Below are 17,991 nucleotides of genomic sequence, written 5' to 3' on the forward strand. Positions count from 1 at the left end.
GCGGAGCAACCATTCGAAGGGGGGGGAGGGGGCGATGGAGAAAATATCCATTGCTTACTGCGAAACTCATTCACTTACTCACCAGAAGTTTTCCATCTCGGAGTATGCCGCTGGCCGAACCGACAGACCAAAATAGAGAAGAGGGAAGAGGAAAATTTGGAAATATGGAAATATGGAATCGAAACGGGCCGAGATCCACACCAGTGGCTCCCGCTCTCCACCCCGAAAACAAAAACCTGGGATCCGTTGATTGAAGCTTAAGCCGGTGAGCCTTAAGCCGTTAAGCCGCGCCGATGCGAAGGATGAAAGAAAATATTCCATTTTCTTGTCCCCTTCTTATTTAAAGAATAGATATTGATTTATTCGAAGGATTATCCACTATCACCTTTTTAAATAGCAGTCTTATTGAATTCTTTTCGATCTACTTATTTACTTATGTATACATAGTAACCTGGAACTCCATCGGAAGCCGCCTTTCCCTTCCTTCCTTCCTTTTCCGGATACATGACATACGTGAACAAATAGATCATACAAAGCCCTTCCTTCCTCCCCGGGCATTCTTCGCTTCCAATTCTCGCTTCAATAAAAAAAAATAGTCATCTGGTTATGTAAGATAATCCAGAGCTGTCTTCCATCAACTGGCGGGGAACTCGGGCGCGATGGCTTAACGGCTTGATCTCCAAGTTCCTATCCAGTTGGTGTAGATTCTCAAAAAAAAACAAAAAAAGCCCATATGCGACAACTGCCCACATGCGACAACTATGACATATCGGAAAACCTATTCAGTTAGGTTTGTAGATCGGAACCTCATCATGGATGGGCTTCCGGTTGAGTTTTGCTGGATTTTACCTTTTTTTTTTTACAGATTCGTATGAGATGATCTCTCTTTTCATTCTTTTTGGTTGTGGAAACGGAGGGAGTTGTAGGCGGTCCGTTTCGGCAGCGTGCGCGCGGTTTAAGGAAAGGTGAGGTTAAGTGAGCTTCGTTCGTGTGGAAATCAAAGGTGAAGGAACGCTTTCTTCGACGGGAGAGGGAGAGAGAGAGAGACATCCTTCGCGATGTAAATTTTGCACGCCGAACACCGTCCGGGAGGGGAAGAATCCGTAGCGGGATGTGACCGGCCAAAAAGTTGGTGAGGAGCTGAAGAACGGGCCTGTAAGATACGCCCGAAAAAAAGAAAGATTCCACCCCCTTCTATTATTCAGCTGATCTGACGGACGACATTAATCGCGTTTTTTATATCCAGGTCAGTGAGCTCCGAGCTGGCAAGATGAGTCTACCTCCTTCAGCCGCTTTTCATGCATCCGTGGGATTCCATCGGGGCGAGAGACCCGAATCGTTAATAGCGGCTTGCTGGTCTTTAATATTGGTTTCGAAGCTTTCGCATACGGTTGCATCCAACTAGCTGTTCAATATATTTCCAAGGTTCTTGATCCTGGCCCGCGGCCGGCAGACCCCGACTGACTGACTGGCTATCTTCATCCAGGCGGATCTGGAGAGCCATTTAGAAAGGGGGGGGTGAGATGATGGAGTTCCGGAGTAAAATCTCGAATGAATGCGTAGGATCAGCTCTCCATTGGAGGCAGAACTTACAACTGCGTCACTTTCTGCGACCGGCTTTCCTCTCTGGTACAGGGTAAAGAGGCATCTAAAGTAGGGGAGTTTCAATCTCAAACTCATATGAAGCACGAATAAACAGCTTCATCGCTTTATTTTGATATATACCTCCTGCTGTCGACATCTCAGAGGCAGCGCGTGTCCAGCCACCCACTCTCTCGTACGCCTGGAGAAAAGTCTCTAATAGCTGGTTCTTTCCGGATGGGGATGATCCACGCTACTGGTTTCATGAGTAAGGAATACATTTCCGTAACGAAGTCTACCAACGATACTACCCATCGAAGACCTTCGAGAGAAGGATGGGGCGCCCAAGCTAAGCGATTCTGGAAACTCAAATCTGTGTTGAGCTACAGAAGGACCAGGAGAAAAGGCCATCGGGTTGTTACGACAGGTAAGATCTACCGTCGCGATGTTTGCCAACTTGCCTATCTTTTCAACCATGGCTTTATAGTCAGCAGTGAACACTTTAATTCCCTAACACGCGGCATTAGTGCGTCAGAACTTCGGGGATTCGAGGTATCCGAGCCTAGATCAATGCCAAATGCGGCCATGAAAACCTCTTGAGCGACTTGCTTGGGTTGATATTGATAGATACAGGCTGGGGTAAAGGAATCCGTATTATCCAGATTTCCTGATGAGTTCCATCGAGAAGCAACTTTGCACCGGGGCGTTCTTTCGACACGCCAAATCTAAAGAGGAAAGACTTCGCTTGGGTTGCATCGCTTTTTCCGGTATCATCTCGATAAGTCTCGATCTGACCTTTGGCTTCGATACGTTGGGAACAGATCAGCAATAAAACGCTAGCAAGATCAGGTTTAGTCCATATATATCATATTCCCACCAGATGCCCATTTCAAGATCAGCCCTCGATAAATCCACCTGCAAACTCGAGAAGCGAAGATAGTAGTAGTATTTGGGGGTCATGCGGCCGCAATCTACCGAATGTCAACAAAGCCCTCTGAACAACGTTCGCTGATCGTGACGCTGATCCGTTCGCATACACCTTCTCTTTTCGCACCTTGAGATGGATACCATCAAAATCAACTGCGCGACCCACACTTGACTGGACTCGCCGCTTGACGAGTCGAATTTCCAAGATCCCGAGGTAAATGCGGAGGCTAAGCGAGCCTGCCTTCAAGAATGGGGGATGATATGCCGCCGGCCCACCATCCACGACAAGCAGAATCAGATCACCAAACCCGGCCCGCTGCTCTCGATAACCTTCCTAGACGAGAACTCGCCCCTATCCCAGCCAAACCCCCTATCGGACACTGCGCGGCCCTCTTCTAGCGAATCAACAACAACTCCACAAATATATACATACGGACCGGACGACCCGGGCTCAGCTATCGACCGGGCTTACACGCTCTTAATTTCATGCATGTCCCGTGTGAACCCTCCGCCTCCTTCTCCTTACCATAGCTACCCATATAACCCCAAAACCACAACACGACATTTAACCGCTCAATCTGCCGACCAGCTTCAACATGGATGCCGCGTCTCTCATCACCAAGGCGCGCAAGGTGCGGGACGACTCCATTGCTGAAGTCACGCCGGCCCTGGCGGGCCTCCCGGATCCGCTTCCCAGGAACGTGATGGGTGTCTACAGAGATGTCTTGACGGAGGAGGAGATCAAGATCACTTCTTACGATGCGCCGGAGCTGTTGCTGGCTATCAGGGAGAAGGTGTTTTCGTGCGAGACGGTCACGCGGGCGTTCTTAAGGAGGGCTGCCTTGGCACAGAAACTGGTAGGCCTCTCCCTATGTCTACTCAAGTCACGGCTCAAATACATTTTGATACGAATATGTAAAAGTATGGAGTTGGTATGTTTGATTTTGATTGATATCCATCCTAGACGAATTGCATAGCCGAGCTGCTGCCTGCCAGAGCCATCGCGCGGGCAAAGTACCTCGACTCCCTGCCCGCACCGATGGGACCCTTCCATGGGCTTCCCATCTCTATTAAAGAGCACCATGGCATGCAAGATTGCGAGACAAACGGAGGCTACGTGGCCTGGATCCAAGAGCCCAAGACCGGGAACGTTTCCGTCAACGACATCCTGTATGAAGCTGGCTGCGTCTTCTATGCCCGAACCACGCAACCGCAGGCCGTAATGCATTTGGAGACCAGCACCAACATCTACGGGACCACGACGAACCCCTGGAACACGGATCTGACTTCCGGCGGGAGCTCTGGAGGCGAGAGTGCTCTTGTTGCGTGTCGAGGGAGTATCCTGGGCATAGGAGGTGACATCGGTGGCTCAATCCGCTGCCCAGCAGCCAACGTTGGTGTCTACGGCTTCAAGCCTACCCCAGGTCGCATGGGAAAGATGGGTTCCCACGCCGCAGTCTCGGCCCAAGACGGTATCATCGCAACCGAAGGCCCTCTCGCCACTTCGCGATCCGGTATCGAGCTCTTGATGTCCACATATTTCTCCTACGAGCCGTGGGTCAGGGAGACCTCCCTCGTACCGCTTCCCTGGCGTCCGGTGACGCTGCCACCAAAGCTAAAGATTGCGATCTTGTGGGACGACGGAATCGTAAGACCCCATCCTCCCATCACCCGTGCCTTGAAGGAGGTCAAGCAGAAGCTGGAAGCTGCCGGCATGGACGTCGTGGACTGGAAGCCCGAAGGCCACGACGAGTGCTGGAACCTGACCCAAGCCCTGTACTACGAGGACGGAGGAAAGGCCGTCAAGGACCTGATCGCGAGAGGCGGCGAGCCCTTGCTGCCGCTGACCGACTGGCTCATCAACAACAACGATAACGTAAAGTACCGAAGCGTAGAAGAAGTCTGGGATGTGAGTTTCTTCATCTTCCTCCCTGCCCTCCATCCATGTATCCAGAGCCAAAGAATGCACAAAAGCTGACCCAGCGCCCACCAAAAAACAAAGCTGAAAACCAGACGCAACAACTACCGCAACCGCTACAACGCCCTCTGGCTCGCCACGGGCGCCGCCGACTCCCACCCCGTCGACGCCATCCTCTGTCCCGCCGGCCCGGGCCCGGCCCCCCCGCACGGCAACGCCAAGTACTGGTCCTACACCTCCCAGTGGAACATGCTCGAGTACCCGGGCGTCGTGTTCCCCGTCACCGCCGTCGACCCGCGGACCGACGTCGAAGAGACGGCCTACGTGCCGCGGAATGAGCCGGATCGGTTCAACTGGGAGCTGTATCAGAGGGAGCGCTACGTAGATGCGCCGGTCAGCTTGCAGATTGTCACGAGGCGGTGGGAGGATGAGAAGTGTTTGGCGGTTCTGAAGGAGGTGGAGAAGGCCATGGGGAGGGAGTAGGTAGCTAAGTGAGGTGGGTAGGTGGTGGGCGGCAGCAATCTTTCTTCGCTGGGTCGCTTGTTTGCACGTGTTGGTACACGGCTCATTGGATAAGTTACCGCCCCGAAAAGATTGGTCGAGGCGAGATTCAAAGCTCAACTGTTAATCTTATGATGCGCACTTTCAACGAAAAGTCCGTTGTGCAAAAATACCGAGGCAACGATTACACGTGAGGCAGGCCATGGGGATATAGATTGATGTCTGCTACAGTCTCTACACCACCATCTCGTGGCCCCTCCCCTCGCAAGAGTTTTGTCCTCACGTCCCGCCCACGACGCAGCTCTTACTCACCACCGTTCTTCCCACCCGCCGCCTTCTCCTTGCCATCCCTCAACACCATCTTCTCTCCATCATCATCAGCCCGACCATTCTTCTCTCTATCCTTAACCTCGGGCCCACCATCTTCCGCACCGTCATCCTTTTTCGCCTTCTTCTTCTCCTGCTCCCGCTTCTCCTCCTCCTCCTCCATCTCTCTCTTCCTCTTCTTGATCTCCTCAGGCGGGCTATCCTCAATGAGTTCGCTCTCCCCCTGCATACCCGCCCACTGTACGAAGGACCAGAGAATCAGTCAATTACCTGTGCCAAAAGAAAAAAAAACATTCTCGAAGCGGAACAAGGCTTTCCAAAAAGGGTTAAGGGAGAGAGACGAAATTCCCAATCGACGTACCTTCGGTTTTCCGTCCAGGATATCCACCACGCGGTTCTCGTAGAACATGTGACACCTACCCTCCCCCATTAGCCACCTCCTCTCATTTTTGATAAGGGAAAAACCACAGCAACAACGACAATAACAGAAAACAAAGCCCCAAAGAAAAGAACTCACTCGGCCTCCCATCCCGCCCTCTTTTCCCTCCCCTTCTCCCCCTCCCCCCACTCAATCAAGCCCGGAAACAGCAAGATCATCTTGCGGCCCTCGTCCATGATCAGGCTACCACAGTAGGCACAGCTAACCTTGCACGGCAACTTATGCCGCGTCGTCTTCTCCCCGCTCTCGTACCACTTGAGATCATGGTGACCCTTCAGGAAATTGATGTCCCCCTTTTTAAAGATGGCTGCGTGTTGGAAGGGCGCGCCTGTGTTTCTCCGCTTGCATTTAGCCACGACCCAAGCGATGGATAGGGGTCAGGTTGTACTACCATGGATACGCTGACACGTCTTGCAGTGGCAGAACTTCGCCTTGAGCGGTCGCTCGCGACTCAACTGGTATTGGACGCGCCCGCAGTGGCAGCCGCCCTCGAGCACCGCCTTGAAGTGCCCGTTCTCGTGGATCTTGTATGGCGCGCGGAACTTCCACTCGTTGTGCTCGCCGTCAATGTCCTCCGTTGCATGGCCCTGGGCTTTGGCTTGCTGCTTGTCGGCAGACGAGGGGGCCATCGTAGCTGTGGTGATGGCGTGGAGGCGGTGGAGATGGAGGTGGAGGTGGAGGTGGAGGTGGAGGTGGAGCGAGAGGGACGGCTGCGGCGTCGAATCTGAGTTGAGAGCTTTCGGCTTGGTGGAGGGGGTTGGAGGGGGTGGAGGGGGAAGGGAACTGTGGGAGGGAGTTTGGTTCGATATTGGAGGCGGAAGGTGCGAGTGAGGCGCATGAAGCTGGTACCGGTACTTCGTAGATGTTTAAAGAAAGGGACGAGAAATGCACGTGTGGATAAAAGTTGGCTTAACGGAGCTTAGTTCATTGATCGACGGTGCGAGTACCGAGTACCTGATAGACTCGTCACTACTCCGTCCTCCGCCCTCCGTACCCTTCTGCGAGGGTCCGTTCCTGCGCAAGCCAAGCGAGCTGACGGTGATCTCGTGACCCTCCTATAGAATCTTCGTACAACTAACTGGTGGAGGTTTAGCTCGCGGCCGGTGAGCCATCAGCCATCAGCCATCAGCCATCTAACCAGCCATCGATCAAACGGGCATGACGTTGACCATGTTGGCGGAATGCCACTAGCCCCCCCCCCCACCCCCTTCCCGCTTTGCCCCTTCCCCCACGCTATCACGTGTGTGAGCATTCCTTACAGGATTTGCGCCGTCATGTGGGTGTCGGATTGATTGCTCGGTCTGTCCAGTGTCCAGAGCGAATCCAAAGGTATCAATCATCGAGCATTTCTGGCCCGGTCCCTTTCCGCAGCAGCCTTTTCTGCCCTTTCCTTCTCCATCTTCTCGAGATGAGCAATCATGTTTTTGGAGTTCACTTCATCGAAGCCAAGATAATGGATCAGGTAGTGTTGCCTATGAGCCTGTCAGTATTGAGGTTCCAACCGATATCGGCAAAAGGAGACACACCTCGCTTCACGAATGAGGCGCCGTTTCCTATCTATCCTGTCCTGTAAGCACTCCGTCCACTTCAGACTGCGTCTCTCCGGCGATATTGACTTGAACTTGATTTCGAATTCTGAGACGACAGGTCGATGGTCCGAGAGATGAAGCTCTTCTCGTCGGTAGTCAAGCTGCTTGATGCCGTCACCGCCTCGGTAGAGCACTCGATCACACCACGCCGGTACTCGTTTCTTCTCGCTGGAATCGTACTTATCCGTGCCCACATCGTACTTGTAGGTCGGGGCGAACGTGATCGGCCCTTCGCGGAACGCTTGAACCTTATGCCACGGCTGTCTTCGTCTCGTCATAAGTAATTGATCTCTGGTGAGGAGTTTGGCGAGGTCTCCTTTCTTTAACAGACTGACAACGCCCTGGGTGCCCATCGTATCGATCCGGTAATTAAGATCTCCGTTGAGGACACAGATCTCGTGATCTAAAACCATGCTTCCATCCCCACCTCCTACATAGCTATCTTGCAGGACGTCGGGCTGAGTCACAGGGAGCAGAAGATGGCTGTCAAAGATCGCAGCAAGGTCCGCCGTGCGATCTTTGGATTGAGATTGACCAGCTGCAAGATGGCAGTTTACGAAGCACATTGACGTATCATCTAAAACGAAGCGGACAATCAGAGCACCCTAGTTCGATAATCAGAGGTGGCAACTACTTGAGCGGCGTTAGTACGCACCTTGTTGCCATGATGGCCACCCAAGCCTCGCTTCAGTTGAGCTTGATCAAGAGACCGGATTCTGGGCTTCAATGATCCTTTGACAAAAATGAGAGTGTAAAGCCCAACAAGCTTCGAATTGTGAAGCGCTTGGTAGATTTCTCCAGTGTCGTCCATGCATCTCTGAAGAAACGTTGTCCAGTCGCGGTATGCCTTACTCATATGCTCCTGCTCTGTAGCCGGGTCTACCTTCTTTTTGGAAGACTTGAAGATGGTTTCTGATATCTGTAAGCACGCAACTTTTTGTCAGGCATAATCAGGACATACTGGTCATGATTTTCTTATCTTCGAGATCAACCAATTCCTGGAAGCCGAAAACTACCATATCTGGAAGGTCGCCTTTCCTAAACAGGTCCCTGAAAAAGTTCGCATCTTCTTCGTGTTGCTGTTTCTTCAGCCACGAGGGTGATGACGCGCCCGCATTCCAGCTCATGATAAGGACCTTGATCGGAGTGAACCCTGAAAATTGAGCTTCTTGGGACTGCATGCGGTGTTCTGGCGATTTTTTTTATTTTAGTAAAGTTCATCTTAGGGCTCAGGTAGACCATACCTATCCAATCATCTTCTAGCAAACCGTCCCACAATTGTATGATATTGTCCTGACCAAGCGAAACAACCTGTACACGATCTGCTGTCCAACAGCTTCTCTGATCTGTGATCAAGTTTACGACCTGAGACTGATGGCCCGACCAATCTTTCTTCACAATCCACGTTGAGGGTTTCGTATCATAGACGTAGATAGCTCCAGTGCTGAAGCCAGCCCATAGATAAGGACCCGCGCCAGCCAGCGCCGTGATCTTGTAAGGGCTAATGGTCAGAATGCCCAAGCATGCATAGTCACTACGGGAGTAAATGCTGATCTTTCCATCTGTATGCCCAAAGTATACTCTATCAGATAGAGAGCCAACCGTCGCCCCAGAGGTGATTTCGCCGGCGCTGGGCTGATTGAGAGTACCCTGCAGTACCATCCATTGGCTAGAGCCATCAGTTGTTGGCGCATACACTCGTATGTCTTTTCCGGTGGCGACCCACAATTCGTGGACAACGACCATGGAGAACGTGTGTCCTTTCTGTATTCGGAAAGTTCTGCTTGGATTTTCGGAAAGGCTTGGGGATCCAGTACTGTCTGGTCCCCATAAGTGCAAGCACCCGCCATCGTCGAGGGTCCACATTTCGTTGAGATGCCTGTGGATCTTGACGACGTCACGCCGAGTGTGGGCATTTTTAGTGGCCACAAGTGCCTGGGTATGAACGTCGTATTCGAAAAGATCACCTCCGTTGTTACCGAGCCAGAGCCGGGTGCCTTCGTCTGCAACATCGGCTGTAGGCTTGAATGCAACAGAGACCATCCTGACACCTTCGGTATGAGCTAGACTCATCAGCATCTCGCCGTCGACCAAGCTCCATACTCGCGTGTAGTTGCCCGTGGTGCAAACATATTCGCCACAGATATCAAGGATCCTTGTATCATACTTTGTGGGCAGCTCTTTCATTCCAAAAGGGTAGCGAGGTATTCGCCTATTAGAGTGTGAAAGGTCTGGGAACTCCCCAGGCTCGGCCTCCTTGATATTTTGATTTGCTGATGAAATATCAAGCGACTGGCGAGGGTCCACGTTGGTAATTGGGGTCCTGAACTCAATCGGCGCTCTGTCGGAATTCCTGTCAACTGTCATCGACCGTCCGTGCCTTGTAGGTGTCTGCGTGTGCAACTGCGATTGCGATCGCTGAAGCTGGATTTTCGCTGTGGGAGAGGAAGATACTCGTTTGGGGGGAATTGGATAAAGGGGTCCTTCTTCTGGTATGGACCTTGTTATAGTCGTTGTCGTTATCGGCGGTCGAGATCTGTCCATAGAAGGCCGAACAGGAGGGGGTGGCATCACGTCTCGGTAGCCACGAGCCTTTGTAGGTTCGGGGACGGCCTGAGGTCTTGTTGGTAGGGCTGGTCTTTGCTCCCCTGTGGCCTGAGGTGACAACAGCCCCCTACTTGGTCCATTGGTTTCATGATCCTTTCTCCTCGTTACGACGGAGTGATGTACAGGCGGCGGATCAAATATCTTGTGAGCAGATTGCAAAGGCTCGATAGCAGATCGGGGCCCAGCAGCATTCCAAGGGCTGGTGCGCGAGAGGGCTGGCATGGGAAACTCATGCTCAGGGCTACCTCCACTGCTTGGCGGGGTACTGAATGGAGATGATCGGTCCATAGATCGAGGCCCGGGCTCTAGTTTTGTGGCCTCGTTCCGCGGTGAGAGCAATATCGGTTTGCTGCTTATCTTGGGTTTGTCTGCTCTGTTCACGGGGGGGGCTTTTGATTTGGTGGTTCCCTCGAGGACTTCGGTGATCTCTCTCCTACTCAATTCTCCTGATCTCCTACTAAATTCTCCAGATCTGCGAGGTGGGGGAGGTGACGGCGGCCGGGAAGACGATGGCTTGGGGAATCTCCCTGGTTCCATGTGAGGGGTAATAGGTCTACTGGGTATCCTGAAATGCATAGAAGATGCGCTTCCCGATGAAGCAGATATGGGAGAGTCGGTCGAGAGATATGCTGGGGTATGCGGTAATACTAGATTCGCAGTATTCGCCTTCGGTGGGGATTGTGGAGGTTGAATCGTGACTGCTGGTGTGATGGTAGATAGAGGACGCGGCCGAAAGAATCTCTTCGGGGAAGGAGACACGTCCGCAGAGGCAGTTCGAGGTGGGCGCAGTTCATTGCCAGCCTTATCCATTTTCCTCCCTCTAGAGACGCGCAGGGCGTCATCCGCATATCCCACTTCCTCGTGTTGCACGGTAGAGCCGGGCCTGCTGATATCTCTTGCACCGTGACTGACACCATTGCCGGTAAGCTGCGGCGAGATGGGCTTGGGTCCTACGGGAGGTGGAGGTGGTTTCGGCTTGGACTTCGCCATTTGTTCGAAATGGGAGCGCAAAGAGGATACTGGCTTCTGTTGCGCCCAATTAGCACACCATAGACCTGTTGCTTCGGGAGTATGCCACGCACTATGGACGAGCCGTCGAGGCTCTTTGCAGCTTCCTCCATGGCGAATGTTCCTGGCACCTAGAGGGGTTATTCGAGATCGAGTGGCATGCCCATTGGGAGTCGAAGCACGGACTCATAGATTTCCAGCCGACCAACCCCAAGAATAATATGAAGAGCCTCAAGTCGAGATTCGTCTGTCTGTGCCGGACTATCAAACACACCAACATTCGTGGAAGGCAAAGGGAGGGATGGAGGAGAGGGAGGGGAGAGGAGGGGCAGGGGCGCGTCTCGAGTTCGATGATACAGGACGAGAGGAATCCGGGGGAATTCTTGTTTGATGTACCTCGTCTTTCGTCTTTCGGCGGATAAAGTTTGAGGCTGTACGGAGCGCTCCGAAGGAATTGAATAAGAACTTAGCGAGACCCTTGATGTCGATTGTGTTTTGTTGTCTTCGAGTGTCGTCTTCCCGCAGCGCACTGCACTGCACTGCACTGCACTGCACTGTACTGGTCCAGGTGTGTGAGGTAGGTGGGTAGTCTTCGCGTCTGTTTATCTTCTTGTTCGTGTTGGTAGCTACCTATCTCTACGCCTGGTCAGCGAGCAGCAATAGCAACAAACGAATTGTTGCCCTGATGTGATATGAATTTGTGGAAGTCTTCTCCTCTGGAATTCAGCCTATTCTTGGTGGTCGATATGCTCCATATTAAATTTAGCAGGGGTTGAAGTACGTAAGGTACTACTACCGGTAGTAACTTGTCAGGGCTGATGAGAAAAGCCGGAGTTCTTCCGCTACGTCCGTACCTACCGGTACATCGGTCGTACGGAGCATCCGAAAGATGTGAGAGGAGCCATGAGAGCAGATCGACAAACGACCGACCGACCGACAGACAGACCATCTATTTCAACTCAAACAACTCTCCGTAAAAGCCATTCTCCATCCCCTACTCTCGGCGCCGGAGAAGCCATTGCTATTGCTGTCATCTCTGGAAGAATTATCTGGAGCTTGATCCCAAATCCCACATTTTCAAAATGAATACTGTAAGAAACCACCCTACGCTGCATCTCCCAGTCCCAGCTTCTTTCACAACTAACAGCTCTAGATTAAATCATTCTGGTAAGAACCTCTCTCGTGCCCTCAACCACACGGCTGTTGATGCTAATTCACATTACAGGGTTGGATGGGGATCTCTCTGTGTTGGCAAGTTACCTGCCAATGCCATGCTCCTAAAATGGGAACTGATACTAGACAGCTGGTGGCGGCGCATACTACTTTGCAAAGAAATCGATCAATGCCGACCGTCAAGCTAAATTCGAGGCTGGCCAGAAGAAGCGCGCTGAGCAAGAGGCTCTCGAGTACTCGGCGTCGAAAGCAGGATCGAATGGAGGACCAGCAAGAGCAGACCCCTCCGGCTCTCCCAGCTCAGAAGCAACGTCAGACCCCGCACCGACACGGCATGCGCCGGATACTGAGGCTCAGAGGGTTCGAGAGAAGAGCAAGTACGAGACGAGTGATCCATTCCGGGCTAGGAAGGGTGACCGGTTCAGTTGAGATGCTAAGTCGGAATGTTAGCATACAGTAGAATGGAGGCTGGCATTGGTGCGGACTTTATCAAGTTCTAGGACTGTGCCAAAGACTAAAGACCGGAGAATAAAGTCTCAGGGGCATCGTAGGTAGCAAAACACTCCTCTTTTGGCGTTCGGGTTGGGCAATTAAGGCGCCGTCTTTGTATACGATATGGGGACAATGCCTATGGGATCATGAGAGAAATGAAAGCCCTGAGCCCCAATCAAATGTTATTGGAAATCCTTTGCAATAATCCTTTATTTCTTGTAATTCACCGTGATATATGATATATGAGTTCTCAAAAAGTAGGGCTTGGATTCGTTCGGACGACAGGGCGTTTTGGCTGGTTTGTACTAGCGGCAAGGCTGAAATACTTATTTTGGACTTCCTTCACACCAGCTTCTTTTCCAAACCAGCCACACCCTCCAACCACTACTCCATGGCCGCCCAACACCACCTAATGAGACAAGAATCGCGATAGATAATACAATATGGCGTCGCATCAACTCGCCATCGCGAAGGCTTCATTCTCCGCTGGTCTTCTGCGACCAGACCCGACCTCCCTCGCGCGCGAAGACATTGCCCTATTCCACTCTCTGTTGAACACAGTCGTACTACAATGCTCGCCAATAAACGTCCAGGTTTGATCATACACTCTCACAGCTGGGTCAACGCGATGGCTAAATGGTCCCTGAGGATAGAAATGCAAGCAATGGATCTTGGACAACATCGCTCAATCTGCGGCAAGATTCACGGCACTGGGAAAATACCTGACATCTCTAACCGCCTCATATACTGAGCCCGGGGCATCCACGGATGCGAAAAAGCGCGAACCTTCGGTCAAGAGGAGACGTCTTCATGTGTTGTATTTGGTCAACGATATCCTCTTCCATTCCAAATACCGTATCAACGACGCATCGATTTGCGGCAAGATGCAACCCATCCTCGTGAGCTTATTCGGAAGCACGGCGTCATTCCAAGGATGTCCAAAGCACCAGCGCAAGATCGCAGAGCTACTCGAAATATGGGAGGAAAAGGGTTACTACTCCAAGGAATACATCGAGAAGCTTCGTGAAGCTGTCAAGAATGCCGCTGAGGTTGGAGAACATGCAGAAGGAAGCAATGGTGACAAGGAGCAAGGTATCACTACCAAAGGGTCGAAATTTACACCATATGTCATGCCAGCCATGCATGGCGATGTGTCGACTCCATGGTTCGACTTACCAGCTGGGAACCTACTTCCGCATATCGTACCTAACTCGACGCGCCCAATGAACCCGGATATGATCAAACCTCTGCAATTTGTGGCAGGTCCGGCAGAGGAAGGTTTGACTTTGGCAGTGAAGGCGCTGCTGGATGACGTGCAAGCTATGTTTGGAGGGGAGACCGACCTGGATGAAATACCGACCTTAGACTTTGACGACCTGGGACAACCAATCATTGTCGACGAGAACACCGGGGATGTTATCCGGGGTGAAGGATACTACGGGTGGTCTAGGACCTTCTGCGAGAAGATGAGGAGGAGAAAGATGGGACTAGATGTGCCAAGCCGGGACGAGGGTCGAGATGAACGAAGTCAGAGTCTGAGCTTAAGCCCGAATATACGGAAGAGGCGCTATAGTAGGTCTGACAGCGACTCTGATCGCGCTGACTACAGATCTACCCGACGAAGACGCTCATACAGCTCTTCCAGCTCACGTACACCAGATGGCAAGCGAAATGGTCAATCTCGATCGAGATCGGGGAGGAGATCAAGTCTTTCGCCCGAGCCAAAAATTAAAAGCGGACAAGAGGCCGTCCAAAGACCTCAGCCACCACCACCACCACCTCCTCCTCCACATGACGATGTTCCACCTCAGCGACCCATGCCGCCTATGCCTCAACCGCCTTACCAGCAAGGCTTTAATCCCAATTTCCCTCCTCCGCCTCCCCCTATCCACAATATGCCTTTCAACGGTCAACAACAGTACGGGCAATGGCCCCCACCCCCCCCTCCAATGCCTTTCAACTTCCCGCAGCAACCAGTGGGCTCTTGGCCAATTCCGCCCCCTCCCCCTGGTCCACCCCCAGGAAACCCACCCTTGAATTACCACCAACAAGGAAACTATCAACAGCCCAATTTCCAACAGGGTGGATATCAACAACAGCAACAACAGCAATACCTGCCCTCTGGTCCGGGCAGCGGCTGGCAACAGGGCAGCGGCAGGGGCTATAACAACAACAACAACAATAATAGATGGAACCCCAACCCACGTGGAGGACGAGGAGGACGCGGGTGGTAGGGACGTGTAGCTACAATGCCTCGAAAATCTCGTATGCAGCTCCTACACCCTCACAACTTCAGAATGCACTCGAGCGTGGGACTGGCAGGCCGAGCGGGTATGGATCTCTTCCAGAAGCGGAGAACCCTGTAAATAAACCAACACCTGCAATATACCAACAAGATGACGAAACCAATCTATGTTTTGCAGTTCCGTAGCGTCACTCCGCTCCTCTCTATACTACCCAGGCTATTTGAACCCGAATCCGACATTTGAGTTTTGTGGCGATGGTTGCTTGCCTTGCAGTCCATATCTATGCCTTCCTTCCTGTTTTTGTCCCTTCTTATTTCGTCGCGCACGTCACTCGCTGTCCTCTTCGCCACAATTCCTATCCCAGTAGCCGGAAGCCAAAAAAAAAGGTACGTAGACAGTCAGTAAATGGGGTGTATCGATCCAGGCATTGGCCAAGGAGCCAGTTGTTCTTGTTGCTGCTGTCTATGTTGTTTACCCGCACGATGAGATTGGAGAGGCGAGGGATCCCGCCCTCTTGAAAGATCGATTGTAGCTAGTAAGGAAGTGTAAGTCAGTGTGGGTGTGTGGCCCGGTGTCGCACTGCATACTACATGTAGAGGGGGGGGGGGGGGGGGGGGGGGGGGCGCTGGTAGTGATTGCTATGGGGTATGGGGTATAGAACGTACTAGGGCTATGTTGAGCGGAGGAGGAGGTATTTTAGGAGAGGAGGGACGGACGGATATATCTTTTATGTCGCTTTGCCTTGCTTCGCTCGCTTATTTAACTTTTGCTTGTTTACTTACCCACCGGAGCAAAAAAAAGCATAAAAAGCTTATATGAATGGATGTCTCGTTTATTCGTATTTGTTGTTTATTTGTCATTTGTGGGGGGGTTTTTTTTTTTTTTTTTTTTTTTTGCAATGTTTCAAGCAGGGCGCGGGTACTGTTGGAGAATCTGTCTGTCTTTTTACTTTCTTACCACGGTAATTTAGCCCAAAAGGATGGGAGGAGTGTAGAGGAGGTTGTGCTGTCTATACAGCTAGCTCAGGAGGCACTTGGGTGTTAAGGGTGCTTGAATTCAATGCTGGTGAGCGTACCTATGTCGAATCAAAGTATGATGGTGGTTGGCGTTATTCTCGCTCTCGCTGTATTGCTGCTTTGCACTTTTTTTTTTTTTTTTTTTTTTTTTTTTTTTGATTCGTGGATACCGTACTCGAGCGACGATGTATCAAGGCGCTCGCTCTTGCGAAAGCTATCTTATTGTTCGCTTGGTAAGGATTTAACTATGCGCTCATTACGCTTCCTTGTTTATATACACCCCTATCTGTCTAGATACATAGGCTACCCTGGTTTTGATCTTGGTCTTAGCTCTTCTCTTTGAGCGTAGAAAGTTACGTATTCAACTCGAATTTGAATTTGGGGGATATCGTCTATCTATAAAGCGGCCCTGACTCTTCATATATAAGCGGGCGTGTATAAGGCTTTTTGCTACCTTGTGAATAACTAGCGATGACAGTATGCAGCAGTACCAGCATCTCACTCATACTTCCTTGGGATTCAGATGTTCTGTGTAGCCCTTCATTCAAAACCCTCCTTTTACGTGAATCCTCCTCCGAGTCACCACCGCCATCCTCAACCTCCCTTCTCCCAAGTACTAAAAGGCCCTCGCTCTCAGTCTTTTTTCTTCCCCATCCACCCAAGAAAACCCTTCACCCCCCCCATATAAGAACACCCATCCACCTCTCCCCCCTCCGAGACCAGATAACCGATAGACCGAGACAAACATGTCTACACACGGAAAGCCGAATCTGTCGCCGCGAAACCCACACAAGATGTATCCCCGGGCCCCTTACAACAAGGTCCGTCCCGAGGCCCCGGCCTCGAAGTGGTACTGCTGCCGCTGCGCTCGCCACCATGTGACCACCGCTTGGCTCACTACCAACATGCTATGCATGGCTTGCGGGCATCGGCGGTGTCGGAGGTGTCGGGTAGAGAAGCCCAGTGTTGAGGCCGGGAATGGCGACGGGAAGGGAGCGCAAGGCCAGGGGCAGGAGCAGGGGCAGGGGCAGTCGGTGACTGGAAAGGATATCAAGAGTACTCGCTGAGCGTCAAGGAGAGGCCAGGGGTTGAAAGATAGCGGGCTGTTTGGGAAGATGGGAAAGTAGGGTCGATGAAGGATGGACATCTAGAGGATGGGCGAAGGAGTGTTTTGGACTTATGTCATTCATACAGACGAAATAAAATCGATGATGTTCGCATGAACGAGAGTGGAAGGGTTTTTATTTTGCATATGTAGCGATGATATTGGACACCTGCTTCCTTCTCTTTACCTTCTCTTTTTCCAGGGTTCACAGACTTGTTATTAGTGCTGGCTACGTGTTTTTTTAGCAACGAGAACGATATGTATGCTTTTTTATTCTCTAGTGACGGAGAGGGAAGAGATTTTTGCTGCGAACAAGCACCGTGATAGGACCGCCCTCTTTAAGTCACACTTCCTCTTTAGAGAACAAATTCATAGCCAAAAGTCCATGAGTAAAAGCTGCTAACTTATACTTCATTCCACGCTGTTAACCGCAGTTTGAGTGATTCGAGTCTTTCACCCGGAGTCTTTCCTCCGCTATTCACCTAGGATTTACAAGTGATTCAGCTGCTATAGCAACTTTCAAGCCCACATCATCTCGAAATATTGAAGTATATATCGCTCCCAACATCAACCACCAGTTTCCCCTCTCCTCATCCAAAACAATTGTTCTTGAGAGCTTCTATGTGCTCGCAACCACAGCCTGGCAAGAAAAAAAAACAAAAAAAACAGCAGCGACTCGAAAATTGCAGAAGCAACCAGTAGAATACAATAGACATCATGTGGTACCACAGATATTGGAGCCCATCTCGTACATAGGCATGCTGCTACTGCGACGGGATCAGTGTGCGTAGCGTATATCTGTTGAGGCATCGAATTTGACTGTGTTGCGGGCATGGCAGGTGTGTAGGCTGTAGGAGTCCTGTATATTAGGTTGCAGCGTGTGGGAGGTGGGACGTTATTGAAGGGCTTGGGGGAAGAGGAGATTGGCATTTACGTCGAGCTACTCGAAGGTCAAGCAAGTACGGGAGACGGGAGATTTTGAAGGGCGTATGGGGAGTTCTAAGGGTGGAGGAAATTCAGGGTCGCTTATAGAGTGTAGCATGTTGGAGTGGGGATAAAGCA

General features: G+C 51.5%; 5 protein-coding genes across 5 annotated transcripts; 3 read left to right on the plus strand and 2 right to left on the minus strand.

The window, feature by feature from the left end:
- Window positions 1–3,104: 3,104 nt before the first annotated feature.
- Window positions 3,105–4,909, plus strand: L3040_002807 (uncharacterized protein; the record flags this gene model as incomplete). Its single annotated transcript, XM_007296240.1, has 3 exons — window positions 3,105–3,365; window positions 3,473–4,417; window positions 4,511–4,909. 3 exons carry the CDS (start codon window positions 3,105–3,107, stop codon window positions 4,907–4,909), a joined length of 1,605 nt encoding a protein of 534 aa, XP_007296302.1.
- Window positions 4,910–5,231: 322 nt separating this feature from the next.
- L3040_002808 (uncharacterized protein) lies at window positions 5,232–6,322 on the minus strand (the record flags this gene model as incomplete). Its single annotated transcript, XM_066155685.1, has 4 exons — window positions 5,232–5,492; window positions 5,616–5,670; window positions 5,772–6,021; window positions 6,085–6,322. 4 exons carry the CDS (start codon window positions 6,320–6,322, stop codon window positions 5,232–5,234), a joined length of 804 nt encoding a protein of 267 aa, XP_066012661.1.
- Window positions 6,323–7,029: 707 nt separating this feature from the next.
- On the minus strand, window positions 7,030–11,010 carry L3040_002809 (uncharacterized protein; the record flags this gene model as incomplete). Its single annotated transcript, XM_007296238.2, has 6 exons — window positions 7,030–7,165; window positions 7,220–7,887; window positions 7,938–8,194; window positions 8,244–8,471; window positions 8,527–10,915; window positions 10,972–11,010. The coding sequence occupies 6 exons, from the start codon at window positions 11,008–11,010 to the stop codon at window positions 7,030–7,032; spliced, it is 3,717 nt and encodes a 1,238-aa protein (XP_007296300.2).
- Window positions 11,011–11,979: 969 nt separating this feature from the next.
- On the plus strand, window positions 11,980–12,570 carry L3040_002810 (uncharacterized protein; the record flags this gene model as incomplete). The annotated part of the gene is made up of 6 exons (XM_066155687.1): window positions 11,980–11,988; window positions 12,051–12,064; window positions 12,123–12,148; window positions 12,201–12,381; window positions 12,443–12,447; window positions 12,521–12,570. 6 exons carry the CDS (start codon window positions 11,980–11,982, stop codon window positions 12,568–12,570), a joined length of 285 nt encoding a protein of 94 aa, XP_066012662.1.
- A 435-nt stretch (window positions 12,571–13,005) lies between these two features.
- Window positions 13,006–14,806, plus strand: L3040_002811 (uncharacterized protein; the record flags this gene model as incomplete). Its single annotated transcript, XM_066155688.1, has 3 exons — window positions 13,006–13,155; window positions 13,216–14,686; window positions 14,751–14,806. 3 exons carry the CDS (start codon window positions 13,006–13,008, stop codon window positions 14,804–14,806), a joined length of 1,677 nt encoding a protein of 558 aa, XP_066012663.1.
- Between the last annotated feature and the right edge of the window lie 3,185 nt (window positions 14,807–17,991).

The sequence above is a fragment of the Drepanopeziza brunnea genome (assembly GCF_022702325.1).
Source record: "Drepanopeziza brunnea f. sp. 'multigermtubi' strain 214-2 chromosome Unknown ctg3, whole genome shotgun sequence".
NCBI classification, from domain to species: Eukaryota; Fungi; Ascomycota; class Leotiomycetes; order Helotiales; family Drepanopezizaceae; genus Drepanopeziza; species Drepanopeziza brunnea.